This window comes from Rhinolophus sinicus, chromosome 16 (assembly GCF_057876585.1).
Source record: "Rhinolophus sinicus isolate RSI-liver-muscle chromosome 16, RSI-T2T, whole genome shotgun sequence".
In the NCBI taxonomy this organism is placed as follows: domain Eukaryota; kingdom Metazoa; phylum Chordata; class Mammalia; order Chiroptera; family Rhinolophidae; genus Rhinolophus; species Rhinolophus sinicus.
In genome coordinates, this window is record NC_142516.1 from 105,369,562 (window position 1) to 105,396,449 (window position 26,888).

A 26,888-nucleotide genomic window follows, 5' to 3' on the forward strand; every position below is an offset into this window, starting at 1 on the left:
ACTCACTAATGTGATCTCTACCCAAAGTATATTTCCTGTCCTTACCAGCCAGTAATTGTTAGTAAACACAATTCTTCCATCATCGCTCATTTAATAATTTACCATTGCTTTTAGAATACCAAAATCCTTTACGTGACTTACCAGGTTATGGGGTCTGGCCCCTACCTATCTCTTTCGCCCCGCCCCTGCCCCTAGTAATCCTTCTCTCCATTATCTTTGCTCTAGTTTTATTTGCTTTCTTTCACTTCCTTGAACTCCTACATGGCCTTTGGACGTAGTCTCCTCTGCCAGAAAGCATTTCCAGTGAATCTGCACAATTAACTCCTGCTTTTTCTTCACCATCATCAGCTGTGTAATTCTGGGAAAACTAACTTCTCTCTGCCTGATAACAGGAACTTATCTTCACTTATCAGAGGTGTTGAGAGGATTGAATTGGTACTTTTAAGTGCTGGTGGCTGGCATTTAATATGGGCTGCCAATGCCAGCCCGACGACCTGCCTAACTAGGCCAATTCCTTCTATTTTAGTTCATTGTATATATACCTCTTTTTTTCTAACATTTGTCATAACTTTTACTGTTATTCCTGTCGTATGTGTGTGTAAAGCGTCTCACACCCTAGCACACCTGGCATGGGACACAGTGCTCAAGAAATACTTGAATGGTTCTAAAGGATTAGTCAAAATTCTTATTTAGAAAAGTCTGATGACATGGAAAGGAGACAATCGATAAAAGAATCTGATGGTATTATGAGGAAAACAGCTGAAATCAATGACATTTACAAATTCTTATAGTTAGGTTTGAAAGTATAAATGCCTACCTACTGAGTCCGAGAGCTGACGACAAAGAGAGCTGAAGCTGTTACTTGATCACAAATCTAATTATAATGAAGCTGGTAAAATAACTGAAACAATCTCCTCCACATTAATAGAATTAAGTGTCCAGATAATGGAATGTTCCCACTGTACCCAGAAACTATAATTACATCACACTTCATTTTTGGGGTCCTTGGAATGCATGAAACTGACAGGAACCAGGTCCAGGAAGATGGCTGAAATGCACGGGTGTTAACGCTGAGGCGGGAACTGATAAAAATCCGTTTCTTCTGTTCTCTGGGAACGAATGACAAAATGTCTACTCTGAATCTAGAATAGTTAATTTATAATGATGGTCATTTAAGAGCGATAACTTTTGTTCAATATTAAAACGTGGCAACAACTAAAGGTATTCAGCCGAGTACAACAGGCTCGCGTGGGGTGACGCCTCATCATTTGCTTCTCCAACTCTTCTGACCCTGACTCCCGCAGGAATCTTTTCAAAAAATGGCCTGCCTCAAAAATCTGATTTTATCTTTAAAATGTTATGCAAAATGTGTCCTTTACTCTATAACACTTAGGCTTGTATTACCATAAAACTGTTTTACTTACCATTAAGTAAAACTGCTGTCCCGTGAGTCTTGTGGCTTCATACATTACTTGGCACAAGGCCCCATGTATCTTTGGGAACCACAGTTTGAAAAAACAAAATTACTCAAGAAGGTAGATGGCCATCTGTTAGGGTAGGGAAGAGGGATATTGGAGAAGAAATTCCCTGCAAGGAACACATGCTTTATAGTACGGCTCAGCCATAGTTCCCCTGCTTTTAATCATTTTTCACAAACTTGTAAGTTTCCGGAAAGGGCCAATCTCTCACGAGATTTCAAATAAGTGTTTTTCAGAGTATGCTGTGCTTTTTCTGGTCCAACCCCAGCTTCCCCAGAGAACTTAAAGATCTTTAACTAAATGTATCTGAAAAACACTGGTCTGGGACAGCGTTGAGAAGATTGTGGGCAATCAACACATTTGATTGCTTCACATGCGTTTGTTTTTTAGCCACAGGATAAATGTAAGAGGGTGACCAGTTACTCCATATTCCCATTTGTACCCTACGTCCTTTGCAATAGATGGGGCTCAGTACTACCAGGAGTTCCCACAGATGGATGATTGGGGAAATGGGGTTAGGTCTGGCTCTGACTTCTCTTGAAACTGAGAATGAAGAAAAGGCGTTTTTGTCTCCTCTTTTTATCTTCTGCAGGAAGATAAAAAGCCTGGGACTGTTCACACAACAAAAAGCCATGGCTTAGGCTGTCTCATTTGAGTGACATTTTCTACAGGAATTGGTTTTGGCGAATGGTTCACACCAGAGACAATTTTGGTCCCCAGGGGACACTTGGCAATGCCTGGAGATAGTTTTGGTTGTCACCACTGCGGATTGGAGAGGAGCTGCCCATTATCTAGTGGGTGGAACCTAAGGATGCTGCTAAACATCCTACAATGCACAGGACAGCCCCACAACAAACAATTATCCTGTCTAAAGTGTCAATGTTGCAGGGTGTGAGACCCTCAGTTAGGCCAAAGTTCGTGGAGGGATTTCATGGGCAAATAAAAAGGCTAAGGATGTGAGTATGTTGCATTCTCACATCCCTTTTCACAGACTTTCTCTTGATATATTACCGAGTCCCATCTCTATACATCTATTTATATCCATATATATCCCCCTCTATATGTAGAACTTTTTGAGAATCATTCTACCACTGTTATTCAGCTATCTAATGAAGTACATTTACATGGAGAGTTCCTTTTTAGACAAATGAATGGTGGGTTACATAGCGCACTCCTTGGACTACGTGCCTTAAGACTTACAGCTTAATGTACAGAAATTATACTATACTCCCTTTCTCCACATAGATCTAATTAAAATCCCCCAGTTCAACGAGGGTTTAAAAAATTCATAACCATCACCGTGAGACAACTGACATTCACGAATGTTCACCTGCGGCAATTAAGTAATTAATCCCCTGACAAGCACAACCCTTCTGAAGGAAATTATGGCAAGATTCTATAGCGGTACTACCATCACATTTATTTACGTACACACTGATTTCTTTCAGAAATAGTTTGAAGTGGCATTATACAAAAGTAAAAATATTTGTATACACAAAAGTTCAGCTGTTCCTTTGTTCTTTAAATTGATCCAAGATTTCATTTAAAGCTACAACCTCTATCGGGTTTAAAAATTTCAGGTTTACTTCAATTACTATCTTCCATAGCTACTTATTGTCAAGGGTTACACAGGCCTTAAAATAGTCTGATTTTTGTTTGTTCATGAAAGTCATAATCACACTATTCTCAAATGGCCTTTCTCTAAATTACGATATTTAAACCTGAGGGATGTAGAGAGAATGCCATGTGACAAAGAAAGCACAGACTGGAGTGACGCAGCTATAAGCCAAGAAATGCCAAGGGTGGCCAGCAACCACCGGAAGCCAGGAGGAGACAAGGAAGGATCCTCCCCAGGAGCCTTCGTAGAGAGGCTATCCCAGCCATGACCTTGACTTCAGACTTCTAGCCTCCAGAACTGTGCAACGACAAGCTTCTACTGTTGTAAGCCACCTGGTTTGCGGTACTTTGTTGTGGCAGCTTAGGAAATTAATGAAAATTTCGGTACTTTTTGTTACAAAATAGTCTTAAATCTAGGATTGTTACTGGTCATGTTATAGTGAAAGGAGATAGTAAAATACAATGAAAGAGCAATTCATGATTCACCCCATGGTGGTTGATGTTTGAAAAATAATTCCAAATTTAAATTTAACCATGTAGAAAACAAAGCTAGGAAATTAAGATTCTTTTAGAAATAAGTTCTTCAATATTTTATCGTATTTGATAGCAGCTTTTTTTATTGGTTACAAAACCTAAGCCCATATACAAAATTAGGAACACATTTAGATGCCTCTTTTGAAAGAACGTTTTAGTCTTTTTTAACTGAGTTTTAAAAAAAATAAAAACAATGCAATTTTCAACACTGTTTTGAAAACTTAAAAGTGCAGCAATATACTTAATTTCCTTTATCTATGAAATGGCGCAATTCCAATTCCAAACTGATAAGGTCACAACAAATTGAATCAAGCAAATGCACACATACGTCTGCACGACTTGATGCTAATGTTCACTTATGTTAGTTTGCGCTTCAAACACAAGAGGAAAGAAATGGGAATCTACACAATAGAGGCCCAATTTAATCTCAATGTGTGCAAAATTTAAAAGGTAACTGTCAGTAAGTATGGAGAGTCCAGAAGAAACTAAACTGGAAGGGGTACAATTCACAATATCAAGAAGATTTGGACATTAAGGGTTTCACCGGTTTGTGACCTTAATTACCTTTGATTTTGTTATCCCTACTTTTAGCGAACACCACACAGTTTCAAAAATTTAGACTACAGTGTCTGAACAGGATGCAGTTACCATATGAAGCTTTAACTCAAAATCTGGATAAAGAAAAAAAGGCACAATGAACTTCAACTCAATTTTATGTGCACAAGAGTTGAAAAATCTGAGCCACCTTAAAGAGAAATTGATTCTAAAATTTATAAAACCTATAAATAATCAGAGGCCAAACCACTATATTAAAACAGATTCTCTAGCAAGTAAAAATCTTGCAGTTTAAACACACGCTTGTATCCACTTTAGATACAAGACAAAACTCACTCTTTAAAGTGGCTCCACCTTGGCAGATACATATATTTGTAATGAATGCACACCTGCTATGTGTTGTTTATCAGTGAAAACACCCCAGCTGATTCACAAAGCTCTGATGGCATCATCTGTCTCATCTTCATCACAGTAAATATACCCCCCATCGGATAACTACATTAGTTTAGATTTTCTATCTCTTCACACCAATGCATTGGAAAATTATACCCAGTAAACAATAGCAATAAAACCATTTCTGTGACAGCACAAATTATTCAGTTTAAAAAATTTCAAATTCATATTCTTTCATTAACAACAGGGCCAGACAACTTACCAAAAGCAGTGACTTTACATAATAATACCAGATTTTGCAGAAGTACTTAAAGATCACTGCAAATCAGGTTTATGTTAAATAACTGCAGATTATTCCTCTATACAGCTCCTTGTCTGAATCTTTTAATACATGAATATGTTTTTAAGTAAGAACTGAATTAACTTCCCCAATACTCAAAGAATGAAGTTTATGACAATTCTAGATAGTTGCTGGTTTGTTGCCAACCACATTATCAAAAGCACTGGTTACTAAGTAAAAAATATTTTAAGACTGAATTACAGTAAACATGAAAGCTCCACAGTTTAAACCCAATATAAACCAGCCATATCCAATTATCAATTTAAAACGAAAAATATTAACTCCTGAAAGCTAAAAGCAAGATTTTCTTTTTTAATATCACCAATGGGTACTTTAGACCTTTGTGTTTTTTGTGTTTTTTTGATTATTTTCTTTATAGTCAGGGACTCTTGCTTTCAACTTAAACAGAAGTTCAAGTCCATAACAGGTTGCAGCTCAGGTAAAATACCATGCACAGCATTTGATTACTTCAAAACAGCAGGAACACACAGGCTGAAGTGAGTGGTCAAATAGGGCTTGCTGTTCTCAAAAATTAGGTTTAATGGCGAAAGCATTACCATCCATAGCTAAAGTTCTTCCTCCAACCCTGGCTTCTGAGGCAGATAATAAACATATCAATTACTGGTAGATGAAGTACAGTTTTTTTTAAAACTTATCTGTTTAATCAATAACCAAGTTTCTTTTTTTAAGTTACTTTTTTTGTGTCAGTTCCACCAATGAAAATCATTTGGCTTGTACGTTAAAATCTATTTTTCCACATAAAGAATATGAAAATATGTTTGTGGAGGACAATGATGGAGGCTCAGATCAGGCTGCACCTCTTTAAAGTCTTCCAACGTGTATATACATCATACCAAAGTGTCTTGATCCACAGCGCACCATTTTCCAAAGGAATATCAAGTGGGCAGCTGACACGCCACCGTTACGGAATATTCTAAACTGGAGATTGCAGTTGTCAGCGTGTGGCACCAGGGCACAGGGAATAACAGGGAGTTGAGATTGTTAAGGAGAATTCTAAAACAGTTTAGGAAATCATGCATATGCATTTACAGTCCATGTGATAGTGACTTTTGGCAACTGCAAAGTGACTGAGACATGGCTTGCTTTAGAAGCATCAAAACGAAGAGGCATTTGTGTTTTGGAGCCTTTTGTTGTTGTTCTTGTCATTTGGTAGCCATCTGGTGGTGCTTCATATTGAATGTGGGAAATATGCTGCACTCAACTGAACTCAAAAATTAAATTCTTTTGTTTGAAGGTTGGCTGTCGGGTCAAAGTTGTAAGTACCTCCTTGTGTTGCTTCAGGAATGAGGCTAGGATCTTCATCAATCTATAAAAAGCAAGAAAAAAAATTCTTGTTACATTAAGATACTATACATTATGGTATAAGCAGAATTGATTTACTGCTTAGGATAGAATTCTGTGTGAATGTTTTAATCACTTAAAATACGTAAGTAAATAAATAATTAAGAAACTTAACAATTTAAAACTGAACACACATTTAAAAATCACCCCATTCTTAAGTTCCTGTATCTTCAGATTTATTTTACCTATCTGAACATACATTATTACTATAATTACTATCTCTTCCCATTTAAGAGAGTACAAATGCAACCAGAATTGTTTTTTTCAATTTTACCTATAATAAAATTTCAGACCTAGTATTTAAGAAAGTTGAGTGGTGGAAAGCAATCATTATTATTTTTTTAATTTAGAGTTTTATAAGTAACTGGAAAAATGCCACCTCAAGAGTATCTGATAGAAATACAGTATGAACTTAAGTCATATTAATTATAAAAGGAAAGTTCTTAGTAAACTTACATGCGTATAGGTTTTAATGCACATGCAGACACACCATACTTTTGTATATACTTACATCATCACCAGAGAAATACTGATCTATGATTTCAAATGCTAATTTATATATGTCTTCATTTTCATGTTGCTGTAAGACTTCAATTTTCTCCAAACCTGGTAAAAATAAAATAATCAAAATAATTAAGCAGATATAATCAAAACTGTGCTCATTTTCATCATGAAAAATCCTAAAGAACTCAGAATATCCTCCCATTGCCCCCCAAAGATGACAGTTTGTCTAAAAACCAGATAAAAAACCTGAGTTTCTCTGGATGGAAGACCAGTGTCCCACTAATTTCTTCCTCTTTAGGAGCCCTGGTCTCTCGGGCAGGCGGTTTTAAAAACACCTAAACACTCCATTTGGCAGATGAGGAAGCTGTGGCACACAGATATAGAGATTGATTTCAGGTTGTGTGGCAAGTTGGTGAGACCTGGAACCGAGATCTTCCCAGGCTGCTTTAATATAATCATACTGTCCCATATAGTCATTTTTTTATCTTGCCCCGTTTCCCAAGTGTTATTACTTTTATATAACTAGGAAATACATTTTTAGAAACGTAATGATTAATTGATATACATAAAAAATAAAGCTTTAAATTTTGAACTAATTTGAAAAAATGAATAGGGGGGTTATGTCTTATGGCCACAGTGAACTTGGGCAATAATTTTTCAGAACAGTAACTGTACAATGCCTTCATTTATAGTCCCAATATATTTACTCTACGTAGCAGATGCATTAGTCTGTAAATGTAAATCCCTAATAATAAATATTCTTCCTCGAAATGTCTTTTTAGATAGGTCATTTTGAAATAGTTGCATTTTTTTCTTCATAAAGTAATATACAAATCAGAAAAATGGGAAAATAGGTGTCAAAGATAATGAATGTACTGTATAAAATTATAAAGTACTAAGTAAATATGCATCCTAAGTATTACTTCCATAGACAGAAATAACTATGTTGATAAAAAACTGAAGAGTAACAATTCTACAGCTCAAACTTTCTGGATTAATTTGTTCTGAACCAGGCTGCAATGCTAATTTCAAATTATCTTAAAAAGTAAAACATCTTAAAACTAGAATGAGCAGTGAATTAATAATATAAAAATCTGGATTTAAATTATACTTTTGTAACTACTTCTATGACCATTAACAAGACTCCTTAACATCTCTAGGATAATTTCTTCTTGCTATTAAGAAAATACTTCCAGTCTGAATACTCTATGATGCAACTGCGTTTGTTTTCTCTTAAAAAAATAAACTGGGTAGTATCATACGTATTGGTCAACAAAATGTATAAAATAAAATATGATATTAGGATAAATTAGTAAGGTCTGGGCAATTTAGTACACACTGAAAAGGTACCTTAAAAAACAGAATTTTAAAATATATGCTTCATATGTGTTACTAGAGAAATAATGATACAGTATTTCAAATCACAGTACTTTCTCATTAACATTTCAAAGTAATCTCTGTAGCATACTAACTTTAGCATGCAGTTCTGGCAATCTTAAGACTAAAACAAAATATCTAGATGACTCCAAAATCATTAAACTTTTCGAACAATATGGAATAGTATTTCACAAAGTAAGGCCCACAGAATCACATGATAATAAGAATAACATGAAAAAAGGTGTTTCACTGTCGAGGAGTTTGAGAAATGTTAGATTAAACAAAGCTTATAAGTTTCTCTACTGTACTAGTTCTCAGAGCTTTAAATTTGCTCTCATGTACTGCGCCTTCAAGATAAGTATCTGTGTTTTCTAAAAAGCAATGTGAATCTCTAGGAAGGATATGGAGTGACCTTCACAATCAGTTTTTCCAAAGTATGGACTACTATTTCCCAGGAAAATCTTGGAATGCTAACATAGTGAATAAAGAACAGCAACAAACTTTGATGATGTAACAGTAATGTATCCTAACAGTTTTCTAATTAGTTGTCTTTTAAGGAACTAATGTTGCAGAGTTCCAATGCTCAACTATTTTTCTTCAGTGAATCCACCCTTACCTCCACATTCTTCTATTATCTCAGCTATTGTGCTTGCTTCATCACCAGCCATTATCAGAATGTTTTTCAGACCATCTAGAACCACCTGAACAACTTGAGAATCTTTTACTGACAGTAAATTACAGAATGGTGGTATTACGTTCTGCTGTACAAGGTACTCAACCTAGACAAAAAAAAAAAAAAAGAATAATTATATTTATATAATTATCTTTTCCCCTAAAAGAACACTGTACAGGGCTTATAAACAACCAGTAACTCCTAATCAGAAGAGAGCCATATGCTTTCCAATATTAACAACTATAACAGTTAATTTTTCCCAAACTCACTTGATCTTTTCTGCCACTTATTGTTAAGTTGCTAATTGCCCAAGCAGCTTCTTTTTGTGTTCCAAAGTCTCCCTGAAGGTTACAAAAGAAATGACAAAATGAATTCTTTATTCGAAAAGTCTTGGTGATACTATATTAACACACATGATAAACACAATATGACTGACCTTAGCAAGCTGATGAATAATCATAGGGATTAATCCAGCATCTATTACAGCTTGAACTTGCTGCTGGTTGCCTGCTGTTATGTTGGAAAGGAACCACACTGCTTCCTATAATTGAATAAAATATGGGGCACCTTTATTTGAAAAATTATGTCTTTAATGTGTTTATATTTTTAACTTAATGTAGTTTATACATATAATAACAAAGTCACCTGAGTTGCATTAAGGGGAAAGCACCTAAAAAGTGATTAGGTTATACAGAATCTCCCATTTCAAACAAGTTATAAGGAAACTTCTATCCACAATATTTGGGCCCCATTAACCTAGCATTTATCTACTCAATAAAATATATGCCTACTATAAGCTAGACACTTTTAGACAATGGTAATATGACAGTGAATAAAACAGTTGAAAAACCTTTACTCGTGGAGTTTATTAGACTTTTAGTGCATGAGCTTCCTCTAAAAGACAGATGATAGAAGTAAATTAAAGACTCAATTTCATAGTATTTTGTTAAAACTACTTCTAAGAAAAGTGAGTTGCTTTATTGTAAAAATATTTACTTGCAAGATATATTTAGAAATTAAGCATCTAACTAGTCTAGGATGGGTCTATATAACAAGTCTTATTGCAACCTTAAAGGATTTGTAAGTCACGAACAAATATGTTTATCATAATTTTAGTGTCAACCATGTATCTTCTTCTTCCTCCACAATTAAGACTTAATTGTAAATTTATTCTGCTATCCAGTTGTGGTAAGATGTTAATAATAATTGGTGAATCGGTGCTTCGAGTATATGAATGTTCACTTTAGTATTCTTGCAAATTTCTTATAAGTTTGAAAATTTTCAAACTAAAATGTTGAGGGAATAAAACCAAGTTGGTAACTTCTACTTCCAGGTCCCATGATGGTCCCAAGATGCAAATAATACAAACGTTTAAGGTGAAAAACTTCTGAAGCTACCAACTACTTGCTGAAGCTGAGTATCTATATGAACTCTTTCTCTTTACCCCATGACACCTTAACTGAGAGCATATTGGATTATAGGCCAGAACTTCTCCATATCTACCCCTTCTATCCAGCTTCTTCACTTCTTAGCTCTGTTTCCAATTATGGAATATATTTAGCTAAAAAAATCACCTATATTATTGAAATTTCTACAGTAAAAATAACTGTCCCAGAGTCTAAAATACCATGGCTTCTTTCCCTGCACTGGAACAAATATATCTCTAAAATGTGATTTCTGACAACATGCTTTTCTATAAGAATCCAACTGTCAAGTTATAGTCAAACAACGAAATAAATATAGCTATGATCAATTCTGCTGGTTTGGGGGATGGTGACATTTCAGGCAGCTAAAATTTCTTTAAACTAAATGCAAATCAAAACCATGAAGTACACACTGTTCCCCAATAAAAGTACTATTCCCCTTCCTCAATAAAATCTTTAAAAACAACAGCAACAACAACAAAAGAACCCATGAGACACAGCTTCACAACTACTAGGGTGGCTATAATAATTTTTAAAAAGGAATCGGAACCCTTATCATTGCTTGTGGGAATGTAAAATGGTGTAGCCACTATGAAAAACACAGTTTGGTGGTTCTCAAAAAGCTAAACATAGAATTATCACATGACCTGGCAATTTTACTCCTAGATATATATGCAAAGGAACTGAAAGCACGGACTAAAACACACACACTTGTACGCCAATGTTCATAGCAGCACATTAGCCAAAAGGTAGAAACAATCCAAGTGTCCAGCAATGGCTGAATGGACAAATAAAACGTGGCATATATGTACAATGGAATATTATTCAGCCACAAAAATGAATGATGTCCTGATACATATACATGCTCCAACATGGATGAACCCTGAAACATTAGCAACACGAAATAAGCCAGACACAAAAAGGTTTAAGTACATATTTAACAATTAATAGTAAGTTTGCATCTCAAGCTTGAAATCTTGAAAAAGGCAATTTTTACAATCTTTAATTCAGGTATTGCATCTTTAGGTTTAATCTCATTTTGTAGGGAGATTAAATTATGATCTATTTGTTTACAAAAGATACCAGCCAGCTAATGAGAGATTTTGTATGTACTCTCATCTAGTGGCTACTAATTTGGTAATTGTTGCTACTTCTCAATCTACTTAAATAAAAACATTGGTTAGTGTAAAAATAATTTTTATTCTGTGATGATCAGGGCAGCACTTGTAGCAAGCAATTAAAAATGGAAAGAAATAATCAGAGGTAATTTGAAATAATTTTCATCTTAACTGCAGTGGTTTTGAAGAAAATCACAATCAAATATAAACGGAAACAAGGGGACAGTTAAAAATGAGATATACAAAGAGAAAGAAAGACACCGATGAAGACATTACGTGCCTTACCTTATTTATCTTCTCCTTCGGGTGTGACAAGAGATTTGGGAAGTGGGACAGGACGTCACAGTTGAGAACAACCTGGGTCTGCTCATCGGTGCCAGTCACTATGTTGCCAACTGCTCTGAGTGCTGCTGTCTGCGGTGGGGATAAAATGTTTTCTATACATTTATTTGTTTATGATAAAACTGATTCTATGTTTTTCATGATCCTGAGACAATGTACAAATGTAAGGGGTGCATTCTTACACAAAACAAAGCGTTATGCAGAACTGAGAAGCAATTTGAATTTTAAACAATTCTTGTGAAGAATGGAACTAAAATAAAAAATGTAAAGGTCCATTTTTAATAGCTACTTTTATCTATTACTAAACTGGCACCTCAGGAAGACTTTAATAAAGGCCTGGAATGAGCCCACATCGCCACCTAGAAAGTCACCTTGGCAGAAGTGGGATAAACATCTATCAGCCATGTACCCCTAATGAGAGTGAGGAGAAACTGGAGCGACAGAGGAGGAGGAAAGGCAGTTTGGATGCTATGCAATTAACTGGAGGAAAGGAAACGAGTCTTGAGCTAAATAAGTGGCTCTTGATACATAAGGAGGAGACAGATTTGAAGCTATGTAATCAGAATTGACAGAATTCTGTAATGGAGGAGAAATGAAAGGAGGAATCAAGGTTTCCAGCTCGGACTATGCTGCCCACTGAAACGGGAGATAGGAAGAAGAGCAGGTTCGTGCGAGAAGATGATACATATCATTTTTGTCTTGTTGAAATAACAATGGAATGCTTGAAGGAGTTCTTATAGGCTATGTGTAAGGGCTCATGGACAGTGGCTATGTGAGCCTGAAACTCAGCAAAGAATCAGGGTGAGATAAAGATTTAGAAATCAACAAAATCAGGTTCAGTAAAATAGCAGGAGAAATGAGGAAGGTAGGTACAGACAGACAGAATTGAAGCCTGGTTGTTCAAGTTAACGGGTTATAGCAAACACAATTTTATAAAAGTAAGAAAATTTTGAAAATACTTACTTGAACTTTCACTTCCTGGTGGCTCAGAAGGGGTACAAGAAACGGCACCACCCCCGAATCAATAACCATCTGTATCTGCTCATTACCTCCATCTGTCAGGTATGACAGAGCCCAAACTGTATCTACAAGGATCTATAGGAAATAAAAAAGAATAACCAGTTTATCTATTTGTTTGAGTGCTTAAAATACTAACACACCTCAGGGGTGGCGACATAAAAAGCAATTAAATTTGATGTTTTGGTTTGGTTCCTTACCTGATAAATCTATTAAGTAGTAGGTAACTCTCAATGCCTACCTCAGATCACTCTTCACAAAAATGACACAGAAGTCAGGGACAACTTCTACTTCAACTTCTGCGTTTATATACAGATAGATGAATTTAAAAATGGCAGAAAAGTAATTCTCTCTGCCCCCACAAACTGAACACCTAATAATATCACAAGGAAACACTTCACATACAGAATGAGACCAATATATCATGCTGCCTTAAGCCTAGAAGAGAACAAAAAAGATCATCTCTCTATACTAGTGGTTTTCAAACATGTTTAGTAATATAATTAACTTTTCAGATAATTAAAGTAAACAGATAAAAGAAATGACTTGGCATTTTAGCTTCATTTGGAAAAAAAAATTATTTGCAAAGCTCTTGAAAAATGTGCCTATTTAAAGAGCAGAGTATAAACCATGCCCTATACTGATCTAATTCTGAAAAGAAAAAAGAAAAATTATGCTCAGATTTGTTGGCTCATTCAAAGTCAAAGAGCTTATAAGTAGCTTCCTTGGTGTCTTCACAGAGGATGTAAACAAAGGTCTCATCTCATCTGAAATCCAGAGATGTTTCTTTTTAGAGCTATCCAAACTAAAGACATTCTGTTGCGTTAAAATAATAGCAGCTACATGTATTCAAAGCTCTCCACATATCCTTCAAAAAAGTTTATAAATGAATAAGAGCAAATAAAGCCACGTACAGACCACACCTACAGCATTACTAAGAGTCAGAGAATTACAAATTTCAAACTCCTGTAACAAAAGAAAAACTTAAATTCGAGCTTTTGTCTGGATCTCCTGTCCCAAGCTTGTGTGAAACTTCAGAGAAGAGGATAGGGGCTGAAAGGCTTAAAGGTAACATCCTAATAAAACTATCCCATATTAGGGAGACAGACACCATGTGGCCCCAAAAGTCTACAATATTTTCTGTGTCCTTTACAGAAAAATTTGCTGACACCTTTACTAGACAATGAGCTGCATTCAACTAAGAGATGACGGAGGAAACACTTCATTGGAGATCAAAGACTAATACAAATGTGGGGATAAGAGTGGAAGAATAATTTATAAATATTATTTGTTCTGGAAAAATAGAGATACTGCAACTTCACAAATGGGAGGACAGAAGTCATCTATGCCTGAGAGCTGAACCCATCTCCCATCCCACCCTAGATCGACAGAAGTGTGTATGGGCAAAGCCTGCCTACTACCCAGTCTGGCAGTAACAGGTAACAAGATTGAAATAGAAGTCAGAATCTCTTAACACAACAGCCAAAATGTATAGGCTACAACTGAAAATAACTCCTCATACCACGAACCAGGATCATCTTAACACGTTGCGTACGGATCACGAGAATCTTCGTTTTTTTCTGAGCCATGCGTTAAGGACGGATAACGAGAATTCTCGTTTTTACTGTTGACTCTTTTTACTTTGCATATTTTATTGAATTATTTGTAGAATAATTATTTATAGAATAATTTATAGAATAATTTATTTGCAGAATCTATTATTTATAGAAAAATAATAAATGACATAGAAGCATTTACGCTTTAAAGAGAAGAGTGCATTTTAAAGTAGTTTCTTTTAAAAACCTGCCGGAACAGAGGGGTATGAGGGATTTAAACCCTGCCGTACGTGAGGGATTTAAACCCTACCGTACGCAACGTGTTAACTCAAAAGGGAAAAGACAGATAACAGATGCCAACACTGAAATGACATAGATACTGGAATTATCTGACAAGGATTTTACAGTAATAATCATAAAAATACTTCAGTGAGCAATTATGAACATGTTTGAAACAAAAGAGAAAGTGTCAGAAAAGAAACAGAAGACATAAAGAACCAAATGGAAAATTTTAAACTGAAAAATTCAGTAACCAAAATTTAAAACTCAGTGGGAGGATTCAAAAGCAAAATGGAGAGAGGCAAAAAAGATCAACTAACTCAAAGATAGAGCAATACAAATCATCCAATCTAAATGAGAGAAAAACAAAACACAAACAAGTGCAAAGAAATGAACAGAGCTTCCGAGACTTGTAGGACAATAATGAAAGAATTAACATTTGTGCCAACAGTCCCAGAAGGAGAGGTGGAGCTGAAAAAAATATTTGAAGAAATAATGGCAGCAAAATCTTCCTAATTTAACAAGAGACATAAACCCTACAGATTAAAGAATGGTAGGATAAAGCCAGAGAAAAGTTCATCAACTGTTGTACATGTTAAGAAATAGGAGTCAAAGAATACCATTTAAAGCTGTCAAACCAGATACGTAGTAACAAAGGAAAGGGAATTATAAAAGATGTAAGTAAAAAGGTAACATTAGAACAAAGCCAAACCTTCCTAAATACCAAAGGAATTTAAAAAGAGAAAAGAAAGCACACTAAGTAGAAAATAAAACACAGATTATTACACAAAATAACATGACAAAGTTAAAACCAAACATAAAAATATGAAACAATGTGAATGGACTTAACTCACCTATAACAAGAAAAAGATTTTTAAATTGGCTCCAAAAACAAAACCCACTGTATGCTGTATACAAGAGGCACAACTAAAAGTAATTCAGCAAGGCTGAAAATAAAGGGATGAGCAAAGGTACACAAGTAAATGATAAGAAAACAAACTGCAATTCTGTTAGACAAGTAGAATTTAGGCTAATAGCATTACAAATAACAAAGAACGCTATTTATAAAGCTAAATCTCACAATTTACAACAAAGATGTAACAGTTATAAACAGCTGTTTACCAAATAACTCTGCAAACATCATACAATGCAGAAACTAAAAAGACACAAGAAAAAACATATAAAATATACTAATAATAGACTTTCACACACTACTGTCAATATTAGGGAAGCAGAAAAAAAATGAGGACATAGATCTTATAAATATACAGGTACACCTTTTTTTGTTATGCTTTGCAGATATTGCTGTTGACCCCAAGGAAGAAGATACCTATCAAGAAGGGCTCCTGGTAGTTAACTGGGCTCAAATGTAAAAACAGCCTAGCAGCTGTTTCTAAACAGGGGCCTCTCACACAAGCCATGCCTCAGGCAGAAGCCTGCATTGAACTGCCTGGCTGCACTGTGTTGCTGTGGTCTGAGCCAGCACTTATAAAGGAACTCCTGGAATTGTACTTCAACCAAAACTAACGAGACTTTCCCCATCCAATCAGTCAGGTAGCTACATCTTCATTAGCATCTTCACCTGACCAATCAGAGTAGCTCCATTCTGACCAGTCAGGACAGTGCTCTTTGGACCAATTAAACTGTGAGAATTTGGAGTCCTCATTTGCATGAGGATGGACCAACCTGGGGCAGGGACTCCTCTCTATCTAAGTCGGGCTCCCCTCTTGATCAAGGAGTGCACTTTCCCTTTCCATGAGAACTGAGGACCGTTTCCCTGGTTGGTGAAGGTGTCTTGCTGGAGCAGAGCAGAACTGTCTAGCAGGAGGGGGGCCTCGCCCAACGGAAGCCTCATCGCCATGCTATATTGAGCTGTTTGCACTGAATAAAGTCACCCTCTTTACCTCATTCCAAATTGGGAGTTGCTGTTGGTGTTGAACTGGCACCAACAACCATCGATTGACATAGCACTCAACATGAGGTTCTGAAGCAATGACCTGATGTAATGCCGGCCTGAAACTAATGCATCTGGCGCCTCCACAAACCCCTTGGTTTGTGTGTTGGTCTTTCTAGCAGCACCTGAGGGTCTTGAGTAAGTCCTTTCGGATCCAAGATCTCCCACGCTTGCAGCTGAGGTCTTGAAGACTTTATCTGGTTTATGCAGAGGACCCTCACCCAGTGACCTCGGTTCATATGTCTGGACCAAGAGGGCCTGTCGATATGATTCAGGTTTGGTATCAGGAGTATCCCTCAGTCAGGTTTGGCACCGGGTGGGTATCCTCCAGGGAGGTTTTCCTGTTTTGCATTTGGCACCTAGAGACGGTATCCTCCAGTCCTGTTTGGTACAGGGGAAGGTATCCTCCAGGTTGGGACTAGGCAATGTCCATAACAAGGTTTGTGGGGATGCCCAAACTAACGGGCACCCGAAGGATGATTTCATAAGGAGGGGTGCATATGAGGATACTCAAGCTTTAACAGGAACGGCGGTGGGGGTGGGGGTGGGACATGGACACAGCCCATAAGGAGTAATGCAAAATGGGTAACCCTTGCTCTAAAATTCTCATGATGATCAGCCACCTCCTGGTGGCAGGAGGGGGGGCTTTGGCTGACTGCATGTACAAAAATGACCGTCCAGAGAATTGCAATTGTCTAGGCCTCTGGACAAAAATCATGCAAAATGGTCTCAAGCTTTGTTGGCCAGGATGGGGTTCCTCTGAAATCCCAAAGTCTGTCTATTTACATGCTCAATTAGAAGAAAAATACTGTACATCCCAGAAACAATGAGAAGGCTCTTTTAAAAAAATTTGTTCCTTAAAAAAAAAAAAAAATTGGTTCCTTGAGAGCTCTAAATAAAATCAAGAGACTGCTACTGCCTCCCTTAGAAAAAAATTCTAAATTGGGTAAACGCCTTGATAAATTCCAAAAGGAAACCGGTGCTGCAAAACTGGAACAAAAGGGGAATCATTGGAAAACTTTTCTTCTGCCCTTTGAGCTTGCAAATCTAAAGCCAGGTTTACTAAAACACCTTGGAAGACCCCTCACTTACCAGCCCTCCTTGCCTGCACCTGCCCCCCCCTGCACCTTTCCTTTCCCTCCCCCATCTTCTTTGTCTCCACTTGGGCTACAGTCATCTGATGCTCAGGCTTCCGCTCCAGAGCCACCTTTTCCTCTTCCTCCCAGGAAAAATGCCCCCTTTAGATCTCAGGCGTCTTGGGGCCACTTTCTTTACTCTCTGAGCTTTCCAACTTTGTTGTTCACACCCTCTTTCCATTTTCTTTTGTTTGTGTTCTTTTGATAAGACTATCTTAAGGACAAACTTTAAAGGAGAGGATCCCAAACCTCTCAGAGACAATACATTCTTTGATTTTAAAGACAGCTTTAAAGGAATTCTTACGGCACGCAAAAACTTTGGCCATCTGAGCGAAACCTCAACTTAGTCCATCTGCCAGAAAACATATTTGGATCTGTAATTTTTCTTTTGAGTTTTGTACTGTGCTGCTTATGTATGTCTATGTATGTATGTTATACATATAGTATATTTCTACTGTAAGTATTGCCAAAATTGATTTGTAAATTTAAATTTAGATTGTAAAACGTCCCTATTTAATGGACTTAAAACAAATGAGCTCTCACATAAATTGGAGGAAAAACAGAAGCTTATGCATTTGCTTTTCAAGTGCATGTTACTTAGGCTTAATCTTTAATAAATAAAAACTAGCTTAAGGATGTTGGTTTAATTAAGAAGGATATGTAGGGGTGCAGCCAGATGGCTCCATTGGTTAGAGCACGGGTTCTGAATGACAGGCTTGCCGGTTCGATTCCCACATGGGCCAGTGAGCTGCGCCCTCCACAACTAGATTGAAGACAAAGAGCTGCCGCTGAGCTGTGGAGGGGCGGCCGGATGGTTCAGTTGGTTAGAGCAGGAGCTCTCAACAAGGTTGCAACCTTGTCGGTTCAATTCCCACATGGGATGGTGGGCTGTGCCCCCCGCAACTAAAGATTGAAAACGGTGACTGGACTTGGAGCTGAGCTGTGCCCTCCACAAGTAGATTGAAGGACAACTACTTGGAGCTGATGGGCCCTGGAGAAACATACTGTCCCGCAATGTTCCCCAATAAAAATTAAAAAAAAAAAAAAAAGGAAAAAACAATGACATACAGTTAGTTGCCCACTGCCCTGCTGGCTTTGGGGCTAACCAACCAGGTGGGAAACCAGGATGGTAAGTTTGGAGACCTTAGTGTCATTTCAAAAGGCATAAAAGGGCAGAAAATGCCTCACATTAAGATCCATCCACTCATACAAAGCCTGATTGGGATGTTATGGTGATGAAAACGACTGCATATAGAGAATAAGATGGGTGTTTGATAAAAAAAGGTATGAGGAATACAAATACATTTTTATTGAATGAAAAGAGAGTATTTTTGTCCTAAAGTGCTTGTTCTAGAACAAGATAGGGAAAACACAGGACAAAAGCTAAAAGGTTTATGAAAGATTAGATGTCTAGGGAATATCTATGGATGTTAACTTCACGCATGCTTCAGAGACAACCAGAGCTGAACCAAGTTTCAAGTGTACACTTACATATAATCCTTACATGCAGTGAGAGGTAACTGAGTAAGCTTGGGGTACTCACATCCTACACATTCCAAAGAAAGGACTGGTTGTCGATTAGCTCCTTCAAGATAATCTAAACCCTTGTATTACCCTGCCTGGTAACACTGCATACCTGAGGCCTTGGGTCCAGACAGACAGCTTATGCTAACAATGTGATATTATGGTGAACACCTCTTTTTGTTTGCCCGGGGCCTTGGGCCTTACTCTATCACTCTGACCTCTGGGAGGGGATGGAGATTGAGTAGCTAAGGTTAGTCATGCAGGCTGTTCATGCATATGTGACTGATCATCAATAAAAACGCTGGACACCAAAGTTCAGGAGCTTCTGGTTGGCAATACTGCATATGTGCTGTCACACATGGTTGCTGGGAGAATAAAGCGCTGTCCTTGGAACTCCACTGGGAGAGAACAAGGGAAGCTTGCACCTGGTTTCTCCTAAACCCTACCCTGTGCGTCTTTTGCCTTTGATTTTAACATTTCTTTAATAAACCATAAGCAAGAGTTTAACAGCTTTTCAGTGATTCCTTCTAGCAAATCACTGAACTTGAGGGTGGTCTCAGGGACCCCAACACACTTATGCCATCCAAGTCTCAGCACATAACCAACCTGCTACGAATGATTAATTTCATTTTGTACCACTCGTAAAATAAGCTAGATATGTATCAAATGTTAGGTAACACTCAAAATTGTCTAGGCATGTCAAATCATGGATGAACAACTTTGAAAAGGGCAGGAAAACCAAATGTTACAGAATCACAGCAATTGCAAATTAACTTAAAGTAACAAAATAACTAGAAAGTAGTAAGCACAGATTGACTTGAATTGGTCCAGATTTCTTCTCTTGTCCTCAGGGTCAATATAAAGTTTTCCTGCTAATGTCACAGAGGCATATTAAAGTCCATAAACCACTTAATTATCTCCACACCCCAACCTAGCTTCTCCAGCATTCACACCAGTCATTGTCTCAAATTAAAGCATTCCTGCTGTTTTATACTTTTTCCTGCTGCTATTCTTGTTTTCTGTTGTGTCTTACCCTAAAATCCAACTTAGAAAGCTGGATATTATCCCTGAGTCCTTTTTATTCTCACCACCCAGAACAAAACTAGCAAATTTTATCATCTAAATATTTCTCAAGTCTTATCTTTTTATTCAAAATGTCTAAGCTCTAGTACTGGTCCTCATTTTCTCTCCCATCCATACCACAAAATCACCCCTGATCTATCTTCTCAACTCCAATTTCCCCTAAAATCTACATACCATTTAGTAGTATGAGTTATCAATCCAAAATATAAATTAGATCATTATTCTCTGGCTCTCTATCAGCTACAAAAAAAGGACATATGGCTCTTAAGGTGGTCTACAAGACTCTGCATGATCTAGAATCTGCTAAATTGCTGCCTTTTGCCCCCTACACTTTGTTTCATAATTTATGCTTCCATCTTTTTATTTTTAAAACTCTGTTGCAGACTTCCAGTCAAGATGGTGAAGTAGGTAAATGCTGTGCTTGCATCCTCTGATGACCACATCAACATTACAACTAAACTACAGAACAACCATCATTAAGAATTGCCTCAAGTCTAGAATTCCTACAACTCAGAATATACAGAAAAAGCCACATTAACACTGGTAGGAGGGGAGAAGATACGGATTGAGTTGGTCCCACACCCGCGAGTGGAGGCTAAAAATTGGGAGAGATGCCTTGGTTACGGAGGACCCCGTGAGAAGCAAAGGGTCCCAGCCACATACCAGGCTGCCCAGCCCAGGGTTCTAGTGCTAAAAAGAGAAGTCCCCTCAACTTCTGGCTGTGAAAACTAACAGAGATTGTGGCTGAGTGAGCTGAGGGTGGCTGCAGTCCCAGGCACTCCTCTTAAAGGGCCTGCGCATGGACTTACTCACTAATGGACTCACTCGCTTTGAGCTCCAGGGCTGGGGCAGCAGCTCAAAAGGTGTCAGGGACACATGGGAGGAACTGAATTGTCTGGGTTCACGCAAGGGCTGGAGGAGCAGTTTTCTACCAACAGGAGTGCTGGCAGTAAACATTGTTCCTCTGTTCATCCCTCCCCCATCCCAGCATGCAGACGCAGACGGATGCCATATTTAGTAAGTTGTCATCAATGTGGCAAAACTGGTAGTCTCCCCTGGTGATTCCCTGAGACCCTGCCCTAAACAACCTGCAGTCCCAGCCAAGGCGCTTCCAGTGGCTTTTCCATACAAATGGCCCACCTTGGCTCATGCTGTGGACTTTCCTAAAATCTCTGAAAGGTTCACAAACCCCAACAAGCAGCATCTGGCTTGGTGTGCCCCTCACCTCTTACTAAGCCGCCCCAAGCCGGGCACTAGTAGCAGCTGGCCTTGGTTCATAGCTTAGCTTTTCCCAGGCACCTCCAAGTCCAGCGTGGGTGAGACATCTACAGAGTGATTTGTGGCCATGCTAGGTGTCCCTGGGCAGGGCACAGGCTGCAGCTGAACTTAGCCTGTGGTGGGGCCCCTCACAGGAGGCCCCAGGGCTGGCACACCCTCTGGCCTGCTTTGAACCATACTGGATCAGTACCAGGCCACCTGCACAGATGACAAACACAAAGGCAGACTGGGCAGGCACCTGAGCCCTACTCCAGCAAATCCTGCTCGGTAGGCTCAGCCCCCACAAAACAGCTCCTCCACTGAAGTCACAGCCAGTCCTTACAACCAATCAGCCTGAAGGTCAGCTCCTCCCACTGATGTGCAAACAGCAACCAAGGCTCAACTATAGCAGGAGGGCACACACAACCCACATAAGGGACTCACCTGAAGCACACGGCTCAGGTGACCACGGAGATTGTGCCACTGGGTCCCGCTGGACACCTACTACATAAGGCCATTTTACTAAGACCAGGAGTTTGTTTCTAATACATAGAAACAAACACAGGGAGGCAGTCAAAATGGGGAGACAAAGAAACATGTCCCAAATGAATGAAGAGAACAAAGCTCCAGAAAAAGAACTAATCAAAATGGAGACAAGCAATCTACCAGACTCAGAGTTCAAAACACTAGTTATAAGGATGCTCAATGATGTCAGGGAGAACTTCAAAAAAGAGATAGGAAACAAAAATGGAGATAGAAAACAAAAAAGAACCAGTCACAAATGAAGACTACAATAACTGAAATAAAGAATACATTACAGGTAATCAACAGGAGCTTAAATGAAGCAGAAGTCTGAATCAGAGATTTATAAGTTAAGGTAGCAGAAAACACCCAAACAGAACAGCAAAACGAAAAAGAATCCAAAAAGAAGCTAGTTTAAGTGGCCTCTGGGACAACATCAAACGTACCAACATTCAAACCACAGAGGTACCAGAAAGAAAAAGAGAAGGGAATTGAAAACCTATTTGAAGAAATAATGACAAAAATCTTGTAACCTGGTCAAGGAACTAGACCTACAAGCCCAGGAAGTGCAGAGAGCCCCAAACAAGATGAACCCAAAGAGGCCACACCAAGACACATCATAATTAAAATGCCTAAGCTTAAAGACAAAGAGAGAATCTTAAAAGCAACAAGAGAAAAGCACTTAGTTACCTACAAGGGAGCTCCCATAAGACTGTCAGCTGATTTCTCAACAGAAACTTTGCAGGCCACAAGGGATTGGCAGGAAATATTCAAAGTGATGAAAAGTAAGGACCTACAACCAAGATTATTCTATCCAGCAAGGATATCACTTAAAATTGAAGGAGAAATAAAGAGCTTCCAGACAAGAAAAAGCTAACAGAGCTTAAATAGCAAACCAGTATTTTAAGAAATGTTAAGGGAACTTCTTTAAGAAGAAAAAAAGATCGAAAATATGAATAACAAAATGGCAATTACATATCTATCAACAATTACTTCCAATGTAAATGGATTAAATGCTCCGAACAAAAGACGTAAGGTTGTTGCATGGAGAAGAAAACAAAACCCTTACATATGCTTTCACAAGAGACTCACTTTAGATCGAAAGACACACACAGACTGAAAGTAAAGAGATGGAAAAAGATATTTCATGAAACTGGAAGGGGAAAAAAAAAAAGCTGGGGTAGCAATACTTACATCAGACAAAACAGACTTTAAAATAAAAGCTATAACAAGAGACAAAGAAAGACCCAGTAATCCAACTTCGGGATATTTATCGGAAGAAATCCAAAATGCTACTTCAAGGGGACCTGTGCATACATATGTTCATTGCAGCATTGTCTACAATGGCCAAGATGTGGAGGCAGCCGGGGGGTCTGTCAATGAAAGAATGGATACAGAGGAGGTGGTACATATATACAATGGAATATTGTTCAGCCATGGAAGGGAGGAATGGGTTCTTGCCATCTGTGGGGGCATGAATGGGCCTGAAGGATATTGTGCTGAGTTGAGTATGTCAGACAGAGAAAGACAGATGCAATGTGATTTCGCTTATATGTGGAATCTAAAGAACAGTATAAACAAACAAAACAGAAACAGGCTCATCAATAAAGAGAACATATTATGGTTGCCAGATGGGAGGGGTGTTGGGGGGATGGGTGAAAAGGGAAAGGGATTAAGACATACAAATTGGTCATTACAAAATAGTCATGGGGACGTAAAGCAAAGCATAGGGAAAATAGTCAATAATATTGTAGTAACGATGTGTGGTGTCAGATGGGTACTATATTTCACTATGCTGGACACCTGAAACTAATCTAATATCGTATGTCAACTGTAATTAAAAAACAAAAAAATTACTTTAAAAAAATAACTCTTTTGCAGGTTCCTCTTCCCTTGCTGCTGGCTCAAATGAAGAGGATTCCTTAGAATTAAATTTTTAGCCCTTTGTTGAATCTTGTTCAATGTCCATATTTTTATGAATCCCTTAAATATTGATAAATCTCAAATCTCTGTTGCCTTTTCCTTTTTGGAAACATTGCTGTGCAGGAACAAGTAAATCAGAATCAACGTGTCCGTCCTAGAATAAAATCGTTTTCCTGTACTAGTCACATCTTTTTTATTCCTTATGATAGTTTATGGCATTATTATCTATTCAAATTGTTAAATTAGAAACCAAAGTCATTTTTACTTCTTCTTTGATCCTTTCTTCTTGAAGTTCTACTCACTTTATCTCTTAACACTAGTATTTTCCTCTCCTAACCATTACTGCTTCATCAACTTCCTTAACCCTACTATGATAACAGGCCTGCCTACATTCAAATTTTCCCTGTTCCAAATCTACCTGGCCAATTTTAAGTTATCTGTCTATAATAGATAAGGGCACATCACTCCTATTTAAAAATCTTCAATGACTCTGTACTGATTACAAAATGAAGCCAAAACTCCTTAACACTGGATTCAAAACCCTGCAACTTAACTCCCTAACAAATGTGCTGTGTTATTAACTACCTGTATTCACCAAACCCTCCATATATTCTTGAGTCCTGAAACTTTCCTCTTGTTCCTGAAATTACTTTATCAACTTGACAAAACCCTACTTATCATAGTTACATAACTTTAGAGAAATTACTTAATTATATCTGCCTCTTTTACCACATTTGTAAGATGGAGATGATGACAGTAGCAATCTCACAGGGTTTTTGTAAGCAATAAATGAGTGAACATATGAAAAGTACTTCAAACAGTGCCTAGCATATTTTAAACCTTTAATAAGTACTATTAACAATCATCTTTGTCACTTCTACCACCATCTTTCTCCTTGTAATGCTTATTTCAAATGTTCCTCTCTCAGTGACGTGTTCTGGTTGCCAGAAAGATGTGCTTCCCTAACCTATCACTTTGGTCATTCCTCTACTTCACTTTGTTTTCTTGTTTACACACCATAATGTGTGTTCATGTGATCATGGTATGACAGAGCATAGGCCTTTGACCTGGTTTCAATTTTCAGCTATGGCTCTTATTCATCATTCTGTGACTTTAGTTAGGTTAATTTGTATTACTGAGTTTCAATATCCTTATTTGTAAAGTAAGAGGAAAAACATCTCATAAAGGTGCTGGTAGGATAAAAGAGACTATAGAAATAGATTTAGCATAGTCATAGACAAAGTTCATTCCTTGCACTTTTTTTACCTGCTACTAATGTTGAGGTCTTAGAGGGCAGGGTCTCTATATCTTCTTTATTTTTGAGCCTATAATTCCTGGCACAATTCTGGCTTTAGTGGAATAATCTGTGATTGCTTGTTAAACTTGACAAACATACCTATAACTACAGTACTTTGCCACTTTAACACCCTGGCTTTGAATAACCATAATCAACAGGTGGTAGAAGCTTTTATTTACCTATAATCAATTCCACAATGTCCTGGGGAAAAGCCTTGATGGAAATATATTTTACTTATTTCCCTTTTAATCTTGGCTGTCAGAAAGCATAAAACTAAAATTGGCGTCCGATAGCAACAAATACATTTTTTTTGGTATAATTTTACCTCCTCCTTGTTTTTTATGACATGTATTTATCTTGTATGTCTTTTGCTAAGTAACTTTTCTATCCATTTTGGAAATAGGATAGCATATAACTAAAAAGGTTTCATTTAATTGTTATGATACTTCAGGATAATATCACAAATAAAAAGTTACTTCAGTTACCTTTAAAAGACTCGTTCCTAAGAGCTTAATGTCCTAAAATAAACTAGAGAAATGTGGTTCAGTATTTTTATATGAACTACACTGCCTCTCGAGAAATGTAAGCAAATACGTATTTTCTTTTTCCCAATGATAAATCACACAATTCTGGCACAAACACACAATTCTGGCACAAACACACATATGCATTATGTGTGTATATAAACAAAGATAAGATTATAAAAATACAAACTACAACAAATCAGAAAGAGATCTCATTTGGAACAACAGAAGCCAGATCAATGCTAGAATCAACTCTAGATTTAACGAAATTTACTCATTGTTTTACTCAATGGAAGAGTAACACTTTGCTTTGCTACATTTTGGAGAATTTTCAGATTGCCTAATAAAAATATTTGCCCGAATATATATATAGTAAACACTTAACTGAATCTCATATAATTAACAAATCATCTAAAAATGCATTTGCATTTAAAACTATACTTGATATTCTTCAATACTAAACCTCAAAAGGTGAGCCTGAGAGGCAGTGTGGTTTCATGGAAAGTACACAAGAACTGTCATCAGAAGATCTGTTTTGAACATAGACTCTGACCCTTACAAGCTCTGCAACTTTGAATAAGTCACTTACCCTTTCCCCTGAGGCTCAGTTTCATATTTTGTAAAATGGGGACAATGATACCTAGCCTACCTATTATAAGAAGCAAATGAGATTTTTAAAAAAATGAAAATATTTTATCAAGTTTTTACTGTTTAATAAACACTAATATTTTAAAACAATACTAATAATGATACAGATAAATAAATAAACTATATATGTGATATTTTCTCTAAAGTTAGCATTTTGTTTGGATGATTTAAGCTAAACTTAATTTAACCTTAATCCTATTTCTGAAAACTGCTTATGCACTGTAGAAGTTTAACAACTTAATAAAATATATGCTGACACTTATTAAAAGCCTAAAGAATATATAAGCTGTCTACTTCCATCAACAACAAAATCCCAAATTTAAGCTTCTGCTTTACTTACATTTATGTCCGTATGGTATATGAGGACACATAATGCTGGCAAAATCTGAGGAGAGAAGACAGACAATAAGTAACACCAGAGTTGATAAATATGTCTTTGTAAAAATGAATA

General features: G+C 37.3%; 1 protein-coding gene across 2 annotated transcripts in view; it reads right to left on the reverse strand.

The window, feature by feature from the left end:
- Positions 1 to 3,684: 3,684 nt before the first annotated feature.
- The window catches only part of KPNA3 (karyopherin subunit alpha 3), a 100,609-nt gene continuing 77,405 nt past the window's right edge, over positions 3,685 to 26,888 (reverse strand). For both annotated transcript variants that reach the window (XM_074329927.2, XM_074329928.2), the window contains exons 10-17: positions 26,778 to 26,822; positions 12,681 to 12,812; positions 11,661 to 11,789; positions 9,270 to 9,374; positions 9,103 to 9,174; positions 8,777 to 8,939; positions 6,791 to 6,885; positions 3,685 to 6,244 (exon numbers count right to left, since the gene is read on the reverse strand). In XM_074329927.2, the coding sequence (XP_074186028.1) occupies positions 6,146 to 6,244; positions 6,791 to 6,885; positions 8,777 to 8,939; positions 9,103 to 9,174; positions 9,270 to 9,374; positions 11,661 to 11,789; positions 12,681 to 12,812; positions 26,778 to 26,822 (840 nt within the window). In that variant the 3' untranslated portion in view covers positions 3,685 to 6,145. The remainder of the gene's footprint in view (positions 6,245 to 6,790; positions 6,886 to 8,776; positions 8,940 to 9,102; positions 9,175 to 9,269; positions 9,375 to 11,660; positions 11,790 to 12,680; positions 12,813 to 26,777; positions 26,823 to 26,888) is intronic.